Genomic DNA, 13,909 nt, shown 5'->3' on the forward strand with positions numbered 1-13,909 from the left:
CCTCGAAGAATTTGTAATTTCGTATTTATGAGTTCGTAAACTTCTAAACTCCGAATTTTCGGACTACTCCAACTTGTATTATGTGATCGTTGTACCACCCGACCTCTGCAGATTCATTTTGGCATTGATAGTGTTTGTTTAGCCATTGATGGTGTTTGAGGTCATCTATATGCCAGTGTACTTTAAATTTGAGCAAATATGCATATAAATGCATATAAAATATCCCTCTTAGCAAATTGTGGCTAATTGGCAATTAAAGCAAAGGCATGAGCCCTTTCTTCCCCAACTTCCTGTTTTAATTGGCAATACGTCAACACATAAATAACAACACTCGTGATTGATTTCATGGGGTCTCTACACAAACAGTTGACGCACTGCATTTGTGAAACCGCATTTCTGTTGGACAGATTCCAGTAAAAACGTGTTTGTCTGTTATCAGCTGCTGCATCTCTGGTGGTGAAGGTGTATCCAGAAAGGGTTCAGGTGGCACAGGGAGCCCAAGTCACTCTCAGGTGCCAGGTGTCTGGATATCCACCACACTATTTCTACTGGTCCCGTGAGGATGCACGCCCAATCTCCAGCACAGCAGAGAGACGCAGACAAGGTACTGCCCGGATTCCTAGAAGCAGATCCCAGATCATTAGTATATCAGTATATATCCCCAGACGTCACAAATGAGTAACCTAGAGCAGTGTTTCTCAACCCTGCTCCTGAAGGACCCCTGATTCAACTTGTTGGCTCATTAGAAGAAACTCCAGGAAGTAAAATGAGTGTGTCAGAAACAGGAGACTTTCATAATGTGCTGTGTTGGGGGTCCTCCAGGGTTGAGAAACACTGCCCTAGAGAAACCAAGCACCAACTACAAGATCAAATGCTCTGTTTCATATTGCATATATCCTTGGTGGATAAGGAAATACCATAATTGCAACCCATCTCAGTGGAAAAACAGATCCAAGATGGAGGACATTGCAAAATAAATATAGTGAAAATAATTTATTAATGAATACTTCCGTGTTTTTAGGCTTGCGTTGCCATTTGAAAGTTTGGGGTTGGAAAGATTGTTTTTGAAAAAAATATTTTGCTTACTAATGCTGCATTTATATGATCAAACATACAGGAGAAAAAACAGTAATATTATGAAATATTATATTTAAAATAACTGTGTTCTATTTTAATATATTTTAAAATGTAATTTATTCCTGTGATGGCAAAGCTGAATTTTTCAAAGTCTTCGGTGTCACATGATCCTTCAGAAATCATTCTAATATGCTGATCTGCTACACAATAAACATTTCGAAAAGTTCAAAAGAACAGCATTTATTTGAAATACAATTTTTTTGTAACAATGTTAAAATCTTTACTGTTACTATTGATCAATTGAATACTTCCTTGCTGAATAAAATAATTAATTTCTTTCCAATTTTTTAAAAAAAATCTTACCGACCCTAAATATATGAATTGAAGTGTATGTAACACAACTGACAGTACGAGTTTATAATCATGGGAATCCTTTTCATTCCACCCTGCAGGAGAGGAGCTGCATTTCCCCAGTGTTCAGCCCAGTGACGCTGCCGTTTACATCTGCACCTGCCGAGACCAGCGCAGCTCCAATACGAGCAAAGCTGAGATTGTTGTTACAAGTTAGTTGTTTTTTTTGTTCACCATAAAACACAACTCTATGCCAGTTATTCAAGTCTTTCACTCTACAGTTTTTTAACTCATGACGGCACAAAGTACATTTTGAAATTGGGTTTTTTCCCTCAAGATGCTTTTAGATTTCAACAAAAATCAAGTTGTGATTGTCCAAGAACATTTTTGTAAATTGTGATAATGTGAGTTGCCAGGTATGTATGAATAATTTGTAATCGGGGCATAAAACGAACTTTTTAAGACCTAACAATGGCCGGTAACTTAAGAATTTTTTTTTATGTTTTGTATTCAAAATAATACATATTTTGGTAGCACTTTATTTTACAGTCCTGTTCCCCATGTACATACTATGTACATATTATAGTTATTACAATAACTGGATTTACTAACCCTGATCCTACCCCTAAACCTATCCTTAACCCATGTAGTTACCTTATAGTTACAGTACTTTCTTAGTTAAGTACACGTAAGTGCACATACTGTAAAATAAAGTGCAACCAATATTTTTACCAGCAATGAAGCATAAATTAATTTATTTACAAAAGTTACTCAGTCAAGACCAATGAGTGATTTGTTCTTTGTCTTTTGTTGTTTGATTAACATTAAAAATAGACAGAATCAGGAATATTAGACTGCTGTTAGGAGCTATTGCACTGATCCAGTATACTGTTACACGCGTTTTATTTCTCAACTGTTTACCTTAAGACATAACTGACTAAGGATACTTGCCAAGATTTTGACATAATTTAGTTTCAGTATGTCTGTTCAAGCACAAGAAGACATGAAAGAGAGTTCAGTTCAGTATTTCTCACACTGAGAAGCAGATTTCTAGGCTTGCGCTTCGGATGTTTGTGCACGGAAATTGAATATTTAAATTGGCAAGGCTTAAATTTTCGTGACGATACAGCACTGGCCCGCCAACTGTCATTCACATTTGTCCATGTTCATGTTCTCACAGTTTTGCATTGTTAGAATTCATAAAAAGGTTACCGGCCAACAAGCGATTGACACGGTTTCATATACTCGCCAACGCTGATTTTTACGCACATTTGGCACTTGCCGAGTGTTAATTTTAGGCTCTGTTTGTGGCTCCATAGTTTTAGCCAATCAAAATTTTTAATTTATAAATATTTTTTATTTTGGGCTTTTTGTGGTCACCATTGGTAAAAAGAGAGAAAAAAAACAATCTTATCTCTTGATCGTCAAACCCCTTTTCCCTCACCAGCCTTACCATCCAAACCTATTGAAGTCTTTATCGAGGAGCCCAAAGCACAGAGTGTGACGGTGGGCTCTACAGTGAGCTTCATCTGCACAGCCAAAAGCAAGGTATGAATGTCTTCTGCACACACATCCATTACAAACATAACCTCACCCTTCCTGACTTCTAAAACAGATGGACAGAGAGAGAGAGAGAGAGAGAGAGCAATATTTGGCTGTAAGTATGAATGACTGTAAGTGAAAATATTTGCGGACATGTGCTTCTCTCATAGCTGCCAGCGTACACCCTGGTTTGGACCCGCAAAGGCAAAGTCAAGCTTCCTAACCGAGCCATGGATTTCAATGGAATCCTGACCATTCAGAACGTGCAGCCTGAGGACGCAGGCAACTATGTTTGCACAGGTTCCAATATGTTTGGCATGGATGAGGGCACAGCTCTCCTCTATGTCCCAGGTTTGTGATGGCACATCATCCTCTAAACCTCCCTGCCTTCTAGTTTTTCAGTCTTTCTCAAGCTGCATGTCTCTTTGCTTACCTCTTTGCCCTATTGTTTTGTCCATTGTGTTGTCTGTGCCAAATTCTGCTTTGTCTTATGGACAACAGCATGGCTAACCCTTCTTTTTGTGTTTAAATTATTACGTTAATCAAAAATCGTGCTTTTTGATTTACTTGCTGAGTTTTCTGTTTGTTTCTTTCCACTTACATAATGGCTTTTCGTATGGCCAATGTAAAATCTTTACGCCAGACAAAATGATACAGCTTGTGAATGGTTAAGAAAAGCAAAACTCAGATATATATAAAATTTTGTACTCAAAGAAAACACTGTAAATCAAGACTAATCCAGCACCTGAAATTATTTATTTTTCTTATTCTTCTATATTCTTTTTTTAATTAGGACAACTCATAAATTCCCATAATTCTTTTTTTTTGTTATGTGACTCACATATTAAATCAAACAGATCACCTGTAGTGACTCCCCTGAAGACTGACGGCAAGTTTAGTCATATTAAACGTTTGAGATATACATTTTTTCAATTTATAATATTGTGCTATTGTACAATAAAACATGAGCACAACAAATGTTGTGTGAATTGTTCATTGATCTATTTAAATGTAAATTGTTGAATTAAATTCAGTGCTACATTTTACGTTAAAATGATTTAGATAGAAATGCTAATTTGTACGTTGCTATTATTCATGAAACATAAGAACAACTTTCTGTGTAAAATCTTTTTTGGTCAAATATTTTACACAAATAGTCACATTGAATTGAACACTAAAATACATTAAAGTGGATTTATGTACAATTTGCACAGAAATTCATTCTTCTTGTGTTTAATGAATAAGGCCAATTATTTTTCTAACCTCCAGTCTCATATGCATCTTGTTCATGCGTAGTGGTCAGTGAAATCAGCTGCTGGTGTAATTGGGTGTTGTCATGGTGGTGGTTCTGTGTCAGTCTTCTCACTAGCGGGGGATTTTTGTCTTAATTTCCGAGCATGTTAACTGTCATTTCCCTCCTGAGGTGGTCTTTTGGGGATAGTGGTTTATGAGGTAGGGAGGTGTTGTAATTGTAGAAACTGGGACCCGTCTGCCAAAAGGACTGCAAGTGCAATCCCGTTCCCGACTCCAAGATGTGATTCCATCTCTATTTTGTAATGGAAATGTTTTTCAAATTTGTATTTGAAAATGGTGCTATTAATAGTGCTGTAGTTTGAATGTTGACTTTATCCATGAGTGTCATATTTTCCATTTCAAGTTGCTTCAGACAGGTTTTGTACTGTTCTAAACTCTTCAGTTATATTTAGTAGTAGTATTAAATAAAGACATTTCATAGATAATGACTTCCAAATGTTGCCAACAGTGATATTGTTTAGAACATATTTATTTGGACTTGTTTGACAAACTACTGTAAAATAAAATAACGGCTTACATTTACAAACACAGCGAGTGATATGGCTGAAAGGATGTTTATGCTGACTTTAAGGTTGTATGTGTATGAAATAACAGACTTCATACATTTGTTTCATGCTTTTGTGTTTTTGTATTGTTTTTGTTCTTATTCATTATCTATGCTGTACACTAGAATGGTGCTTTATAACTTGTTCTTTATTTCTTTTTAATTAGGCATATAGGTGAATATCAGTTATTTCCTTAAAGCAATATTTAATTTTGTACATTTTTGAAATGGTGCTGCATCTTGAGAAAAGATGATTTATTTTATTTTATTTTTTACATTATGATTCCATTGTATTTTATTTGTCTAAACTGTGAAATGTATGTACAAATTATTCTTTAAATGGTGAACATATTAAAAGAATAACAGGTAAAACACAATTGCTTTATGGAATAAAACTGAAACTAAAATCCTAAGGCAGGCTTCTATCAATCACAAGCTGTATTTAAATATATATATATATATATTTATATAAGTGTTTATGCCGAGGTAAAGCTTTTACATGTGATGTGTTCTAATACTAACCTGCATGCTTTGATTTTGTCTGAGTGCTGTTTCCTCCACTACTCTTTTAATTATACAGAGAGTGCTTACCTTACACTCAGTTTAAAATGTCTTCTAAATGTGCGTTGATTTTTCAATAGGAAAACTCAGTGCCCTCATTGATTCTTAATGGGGCGAACCATTGCTTGGCATTTTACAGCAATTATTAATCAACTTTTCCACCATTGACTGTAATCTCACATACTGTAACAGGTTCTGTAAATCTATGATACTGGAGCATAATGGTGTATTTGGGAAGAACTTAATTTGCATTACTAAAAAGCCAATGAGAAGCTTCCTTGTACAAATAAGCTTTATGTACTGAATATATCAGTCAAAAGTCCTGATATAAAAGGTAAAATTATTATGAGTATCATATCTGAGACACAATTTTTTTTCTGTTTTGAAATGTTTTTAGATTGGATAAATACTGGTGTAATTAGCATGAATGATATCAACCTCAGGCATTTTGAGAGACATTGGTAAAGCTGCCTGTTAAAACTTGTTTTATTTCCATGGAAATTTAATATGTAAGCTTGTCGAAAGAGACAAGAGAGACACCTATCTAGGTGAGAATAATTTAGTCCCCACCCATCAAAGTAATTAAAGTATAATTTCAAGGCACCAGTGCAACACAATAAAAGTGTTATTTTAGCACAGAACAAACAAAAGTTCTGCAGCTTCTGAGAAGTTTTTGAGTTGAGTGGCATATGCTTTAAATCACATTGAAATGCTTGGGGTCACCAGTGCGCCACTCTCACAAAACCTTCTGGAGTCTCACTTGACAGTATCTACCTGTCCATCATTCACAGAGGCTTCTCAGTCACAGATGTTTTTCACAGCCTATGAGATGTTTGAAGGACATAGAAAGCGTAAGTCCACATGGTTCTCTCCCTCCAGGCCTGGAGGGACCCGTTTTTTTTACGCATGCAATCTCGACCTGCATGCTTTTACCATATCAAGTAGTGCCCTGGTACAACCTACAAACTACAAGCACAGTGCTAATATGTCACAAAAATAGCTTTGTAACCACCAATTTTTTATGTTATTTGAAATATTAATCCTGTTCATGAACACATTTTCCCCATATACAGGTTTGTTGAGTTGTACACATGAGCATTACTTGATCTGGCTAAGCTTTCATGGCCCATATGGGTCCATTGAAACAGGGAAGCTGCATGCTTGCACAAATGGGGACTTCTCTCTGTTGCTGAAGTGTCTTGTATGATTCTTATTTTATTAGTAATTAAAGTCTAACACGGAGATGTCTTGGTACTCAAGACCAGTTCAGTATCAGATTGGTTAGGTTGTTCTCCAAAATGCATGTTGTATGTGACCAAACATCACACTTGTTACCTAACAGAGAGGGGTTCCCAACACATTTCATCAGCCCAGTATCATCCTTTTGATATGCAAGACTATGTTGAGGTATATAGGATACCAAACAACATCCATTGTTCTTCAAAGGTCATACTGTGACTCATTCATAATTATCATCAGCCATGCATACATTTCCAGTGCACTGACCTTGGCTCTCTCAATCTTGTGTTAAGAGCAATTTATACAATTGTATATACACTCTTTAAAAGAGAGAAGGTGGGTAGATAAATAGATGGATATGGTAAACGGGATATATGAGCACATGGGTGGATGGATGGATTGGTAGAGAAATGGTTTATAGTTGAGGGGTAGATAGAAACGGGAGATAGAGGGGGTACAGGTAGGTGGATATTGTAGATAGATGAGTAGATGGCTGTGTAGATCAATAGATGGATGTGGTAGACAGGATATATGAGCACATGGGTGGATAGATGGATTGGTAGAGAAATGGTTGATAGTTGAGGGGTAGATAGAAACTAGGTAGAGGGGTTACAGGTAGGTAGATATGAGTAGATGGCTGTGTAGAAGGATAAATAGATGGGGGTTTGTAAAGACAAATACAGTTACTGATATAGTTGGGAGCGAAGATAGCTAAATGAGATGAGTGGGTAGATAAGTAGATGGCTAGATGTGTAGACCGAGAGATGGGTTGGTAGATACATGAGCAGATAGGTGGATAGACAGCTAAATGTTTGGGTGGACAAATAGACTGAGAGGTGGGTGGGTAGATAGATGAGTAAATTGATAGATAGGTGGGAAGACAGCTAGATGTATGGATAAAGTAGGTGGATAGATGGTCCAGATTGATGTTGAAAAATAGATGGCTGGGTTGGTAGATAGGAAAGTACTGTAAATGGTTAGGTAGACAAACTAATAGTTCGGTGGGTAGATGGATAACTGTAGATAGGTGGATAGATATTGGAGTAGATGGGTAGGTAGACCGCTATGTGGTTGGGTCAATACATAGATGAGAAGACAGATGGCTGGGTAGATAGATGGATGGGTAAATGTGTAGACTGTTAGATGGTTGGGTAGATGGATGCAGTAGACAGACAGCCAGCTAGATGGTTGGTTGGTGGGTGGATAGATGTGTAGACAAACAGTATAGATGGGTGAGTACGTAGATCTCAAAATGCATAGGATTAAAAGTAGTTTTTTGAGTTATGGACCAAAATAGGAACTCCATCCAGGAGCCCATCATGGAAAAAACCAACGCTCTAAATGCCAGGACAGCTAAATGAGCACTGTTCAGTCACTGAGAAGCAGACCGGAGCTTAACACAGAGCTTACACAGACCAGTAGTCCGCCCTAGTTGGTGAAAGAAAGCTTTCTTTTGCTCTGTTGCCCTGGAATCCATGTAGATCGAGGGCTTGGCATCCAACCAAGTTGGCACAGACAGCAGTGAGGGCCTCGCCCTGCCAAGCCCTGTCTGCCGCTTCTCATCTCCTCAAGCTGGCTGCCACGAGACATGACTTGACCATCAGCTCTGGCAGCCAGACACATGCTGCATACGCTGTCACTTCATGAACGCTCTCACAAACAGACCTTTCTTACTGTAAATTATGTAAACTCTTTTCTCGCATTTCACCCATTTGCCTTTTTTGTATTTTAGTACTCATAATAAAGACCATAAAGCAAGATTTAAAAAAGATTAGCATGACATTCCAAACCGTTTAGACCATTTCGAATTTATTCCACTGAAAATGTTCTTGACCACTTCCGTCATTGAGAGAGGGTGAGGTCTGTTCTGAATGGGTAATGAACGGTACTCCAGTTTGGAGTGCCCTACTCCTGTCCGTAATTAACTGGTTTCTACCTCACTGTAGCTAATGAAGGGTCCCAGCCGGTGGCCACAGTCAATCCACCTGTGCTGACAGTCCAACAGGGCCAGCGGGTAGAGTTCCGCTGCTCAGTGACCGGCAACCCCACCCCTGCTGTGGAATGGATAGGTGAGCCAATCTTCTTTTGAGAAAACGAATGCATATATTAATACGTGGTCACCATGGTTATGTCAAGTAGGACATGTTTGACATCTTATGTTGGTCCTGAAACAACATTCCTGGAAAACCCCAAAGAAGTGAAAAAGAAATCAACTTTTACAAAGATAACTTGTGTAATTAAAACACTTTTTATACTTAAGTGTGAAATTAATACAATATTTCTGGACACTTAATTGCATGTAATTTGCAATTAAATGAAAATGGTTTAGTTAAACTTACAAGTGATTTTGACCCACTCATGTACATCTTTTGTTTGTAAATGATACTGCTGAATGTGCTGACAAGCATTTATGGTAAATTAAATATCCTTTATAATTTATATGGAAACTTTTGTTTAAATATATTTGTAATTGCACATTATGATGAAGTTGCAAATTAAACATTAACTTTAATCATATTTACTAACACAACAGTTAAAATTATAATCAGGTACTTACATGTGCTTTTAGTTTATTAGTCAACACATCAAAATAAGTGTACTTAAAAGCATGATAAACACATGATTTCACCTTTTATTTGGACATTATTAGAAATTGTGCTTTTTAAGTCTACCAAAGTGTTAAGAAACATAGCCATGACAGTGTACTCTCTTTCAGTACACTTAAGTGGCCTTTTATTTCATTAAATGATCTGGAATTTAATGAAAAAAACCCGTTAAATACTAAGTGCACAGTCAATGCAATTAAGCACACTTCTTTTTCACAAGGAGACTGAATGTTTTGAGAAGAAGCCTAAAAGAAAAAGCCTTTTCTTTCCCTAATCCCTAAAATCAGATTGATCATTTAGAATGTTGTCCAGCAAGGATGTTGATTAAGAATATGTCCTTATTTAAAATAGTTTGTTGATGGTGTGTCATACACGCATCACATCAACTATTCCTTCAAATGATTCCTTGGAAATCTGTCTTATAATATGTTGTTTTTTTTTTTTTTTTTTTTTTTTTTTTTCAGGAGGTTCCGGGAAACAAATCAGCTCAAAAGCCGTCGTTCGTAACGGGCTGCTGACCATCCCGTCTGTGGATCGCTCGGATGAGGGCGAGTACATCTGCAAGGCCCTGAACACGCATGGCGAGCACACAGCCCGAGGAGTTCTCCGTGTTCAAAGTACATGTCCTACACAGGAATATTTCAAGATTTATAGTGTAACAAGTTCCTGAATATGGTGAGTGAGTTCTTCTCTACTTTTTAACTGATGTTTCAGGTACAAGTCAACCTCAAGGTCTGCCAAACGTTCAAGTGAGCCCTCCGCGGGTGGAAATTCACGAGGGTGAGACTTTACGGTTGTACTGCAGGGCCGTTGGCAATCCCACCCCTGCCCTCACATGGAAGAAGAGAGGTGGTTCACTGCCGCCACAGGTGAGAAACAGATTCCTCCTGTTGTCATTTATCCTATTACTCAATTACGATTTTTAGGGTTGTGACATGTTGCCTTGTTTTTTCCTTCCTTTGAGTTTTTCTTTCTGTTTCATCCCGTGTCTTGGTGTTTGTTCAGGCAATTCCTTCTCACGGTTTCCATCAGTTTAAAAGCAACAGTCTCGATGTGTTACAGAGACGTATTGAGGAGCTACAGGTCTGTCCATCTGTCTGATGTCTGTCTCACGCGTCCCATCCCACCTGTCTCGCTTCACTCACCCTCACCAAAATCTGTGAACTAACTGCATGATCATTTATTTATTCATGTGACATCCATTAGATTTTTAGCAAAGAAATAATCATTACAGATTGCTTCTGTTAGTACAAACAGATCTTAGTATGCACAGTTAACTGAATGTGCTGGTTATAGTTCTCGAGGCGTACAGCATGTGCAGTGTGGTACAAAAGTCGACATTGATTCAAAATTCAAAGTCTGAACCTGGAAATAACACATTGTGATGTAAAATGAAAACAAGTGGTCCTGTCATTAAAGCAAAGACAGGACAAACCAAAGAGTGAAATTCATTTAAATTTTACAATTCAACTTTTCACTCAAATCGTTATCCTGATAAAAATGTATTTAAATTGGAAAAATTGCTTAATAAAAAGCCAAACAGAAGCAATATCTCAATCGGACCCATTCCTTTGAACCTCACTGTACATGCTTTTGCACCGTTAGATTTGGGTTATTCGAGATATGAGACATGGATGACCTGTCCAATGCCGCTGGGGGGCTTTGGTGTCTTGCGTACCTTGTGTCTTTGTGGTCTGGTTTGTTCTGCCTAAGAGCATTGCTGCATTGTGTCAGCTTTTCCCAGGGTGTGTTCAGGTCTTCCGTGCGGCCATGCAGAAATTCTGTGTGCTCTAGCAAATGGGCCGCTTTGAAAATTTGTGAATGGTTTCAGACACTCATTCAACCAAGCCTGCCCCATCCCAGCTCTACTGCTGCCACGCTTCACTAGATCAGAGTTAAGCGGCTTTGCTCCTGGATATAAAACATCACCCCCTCCCCTCTGAATACAGTTGTGTAGTTTACAGATGTAACTTAGAGTTTTAGAGTTTCTTTGCCATTAGTTATACACATATATACATTCATGAATCTGAATCATCTATCCACCGTTATTTTGCAATGCTAATGTAAGCTATTTTCTGTGAATATGCAAGACTTCTGAGATAACTAGAAGAATAAGAGCCCAATCTTCTGGTTCTGTGTATCTAGCACAAGTTTTCATCTTTCGAGCTCTTTATACAGTATAACGGACCGTTTTTTTTGTACAGCTGGAAGCGGATGACAGCCGAAATGTTTCACACCCGCTCTTACATTAAAAATAAGGTGGATAAATCCTTATAAAACTGAGAAAGTGTTAATATGTTGCTGTTCTGGATAAGTATGTAGATGTTGTGTAGCCGCTAGCTGCTTTAACTGTCCACTGTTACTATGTGTCTCGTTTTGTGAAATAATCAGCCTCACCAACGCCATTAATCAATTACAGGTAATGGCAGTTTAATCATCTGCTCATATAGACCTGTAGCACCATAAATGTAACACCCATAATTAATAACAATGTTATGAGGCGTGAAAAATTACACCGTGCCTTAACCAGATGCGCCAAGCTTCAACCAATTTACATTACATTTTTCCAGGCGTTTGACGTTTCTGTGGTGTCGTGCCGGGTAGCCCTGCCCACAGTGGAACCTCATTGGATACAAATAGTTCTCTCCAACTGGAAAAAGTAGACCAATCTGAGGATATTTGGAATGCTCATTTCAAAATACTACGATTTGGGACACACTAATACTATTTAGGATGGATAGTATGCGAATTGGACGCAGCATGACAGTATATCCAAGTTAAACTGCTTTTTGAACGAGAAAAAATGTAGGGCGGGACTTGATTTTGTCCATTGGGAATTGTTTTGATCATTGTGGTTTGCTGTGGTCTCATGTGAGCTTGTCCCACCCTCGTGCCGAAAAACACATCATCAGAGAAGAGGGAGGGGAAACTATTTTGATTAAAGATTACGAGGGCACATGCATTTTAAGAAAAGTAATGACGAGCACATATAAATCATTTAAATTTTAATAAATACTGCAATATTCCATGAAAAAAAAGAAAGAATTGATTTCATGGTCACTTTAATTAATCATCAAACATGGAAGATGTGAGACTGATTGTGGAAGTTTAGAATCGGATATTATACACTGTAAATGGTAAAACTAATTGTTAAAAATAAAACAATTCCACGAAAAATATTGAATAGTGAATTATCACTGAAGTTTGTGTTTTGCTGTTGTCAGCTGCAGCGCATTGCGAGTGCGAGAACATGAGAGAACTGTTCTGATTGGCTACTTTTGTGAGTGATTGTGTCTCGTCATGCCTTTTTTTCATTTTTTCCCGCGTTCAGTTTGCCGCTAGTCTTGGTCTGGACACGGTGATAGCCTCATAACAAAAATCATGTAAATTACTAAAATGCTAAACAATAAAACTATTTTTTTAAAGTGTATTTTCAGGAAATATATGAATGTATTTAAACTGTATTATTTAGTGTTATGTGAGTCTTACCAAAGCAAGGTAAGTAATGAGTACAAAACTTGTCTTCTGTTGTTGATTTTGATGTTTGAACAAACACACTTTGTTGATGTTCACATAATAAATCTTCCCAATGTTTTATTTTTAGCACTTTTTACAATGTACATTATTTCAAAGCAACTTTGCACTGAAAAAAAAGTGCATTGCAGTAATAATTTCTAAAATGGTCCTGAAATATCCGTATATGCATATCCTCCTCAGGCCCGTATGGAGCGCACTGACATCGGCACTCTCGTCGTACCCAATATCAGGTCATCTGATGCAGGCACATATCTCTGTGTTGGAACCAACACTGTTGGTTCCTCAGAAGCTTATATTGAGGTCTTTGTTAAAAGAGGTGAGGCAAAGCATCAAACTAATTTTACACTAACGTTTTTTATAGGATATAATTTTAATATTGTCCTCTCGCATTGATCAGGTGAAATCATCCCCTCTGGAGTCACCATCCAACCCTCTATTGCTTCAGTAATAGAGGGAGAGACTCTAGATCTCAACTGCATCGTTCCAGGAACCTCTCCTGCATCTGTCAAATGGAAAAGGGCAGGTGGACTGCTGTCATCTAATCATCAGGTTTATCTCCGTCCATTATGAAGCATATTTGATTTACGTGATCTCATAAGTATCTGCGTCATTAGATTTCTGAGCCACGTGCTTAATATATGAACCATACGTGTGCTTGCAAGGTGTTGGGGACTCAGCTGCGGATCCTGCAGGCCTCTGCAGATGACAGTGGTGAATATATCTGTCAGGTGGAGACCGGCCCATCCCCTCGCCAGGCTTCTGTCTCTGTGTCTGTGACCTCCAGCTCCTCCCGTAAGTCCTCTTCATTGATGACAAACAGGAGTGTGTCAATGTCCATCAAGAACTGCATTAATCAAACGCTGTTATTTAGGCAGAGGCTATTCCATAATGTGTCGCCTTGACTCGCCTATCCTCGTATTTTGGTTTTCCGTGAATTGTGTCAAAAGATAACTTATTTTTCAAGCCTATTCTTCTCTTAATGTGTCCCAGTGACTGTCAGAAATAATTTTTTTACATTTATGAGGGAATGTTATGCCAAATCAATTAAGTCAAATTGTTTCACATTCTGAACCATTATAACTGCTACTTATAAAACCAAATCAACATCAAATTTATAATTATCTGATATAATGCATAA

General features: G+C 37.7%; 1 protein-coding gene across 9 annotated transcripts in view; it reads left to right on the plus strand.

The window, feature by feature from the left end:
- hspg2 (heparan sulfate proteoglycan 2) overlaps positions 1-13,909 on the plus strand; it is a 116,307-nt gene that overhangs the window by 75,175 nt on the left and 27,223 nt on the right. For 4 of the 9 annotated variants that reach the window (XM_084429068.1, XM_084429069.1, XM_084429065.1 and 1 more), the window contains exons 41-52: positions 440-604; positions 1,530-1,640; positions 2,876-2,976; positions 3,141-3,321; positions 6,181-6,240; positions 8,575-8,697; positions 9,699-9,851; positions 9,949-10,103; positions 10,240-10,317; positions 12,952-13,087; positions 13,169-13,320; positions 13,434-13,563. In XM_084429068.1, coding sequence (XP_084285194.1) covers positions 440-604; positions 1,530-1,640; positions 2,876-2,976; positions 3,141-3,321; positions 6,181-6,240; positions 8,575-8,697; positions 9,699-9,851; positions 9,949-10,103; positions 10,240-10,317; positions 12,952-13,087; positions 13,169-13,320; positions 13,434-13,563 — 1,545 coding nt within the window. The remainder of the gene's footprint in view (positions 1-439; positions 605-1,529; positions 1,641-2,875; positions 2,977-3,140; positions 3,322-6,180; positions 6,241-8,574; positions 8,698-9,698; positions 9,852-9,948; positions 10,104-10,239; positions 10,318-12,951; positions 13,088-13,168; positions 13,321-13,433; positions 13,564-13,909) is intronic. The other 5 variants (XM_084429071.1, XM_084429067.1, XM_084429066.1 and 2 more) reach the window with 3 other exon arrangements.

Source organism: Rutilus rutilus, assembly GCF_951802725.1.
Source record: "Rutilus rutilus genome assembly, chromosome: 13".
NCBI classification, from domain to species: Eukaryota; Metazoa; Chordata; class Actinopteri; order Cypriniformes; family Leuciscidae; genus Rutilus; species Rutilus rutilus.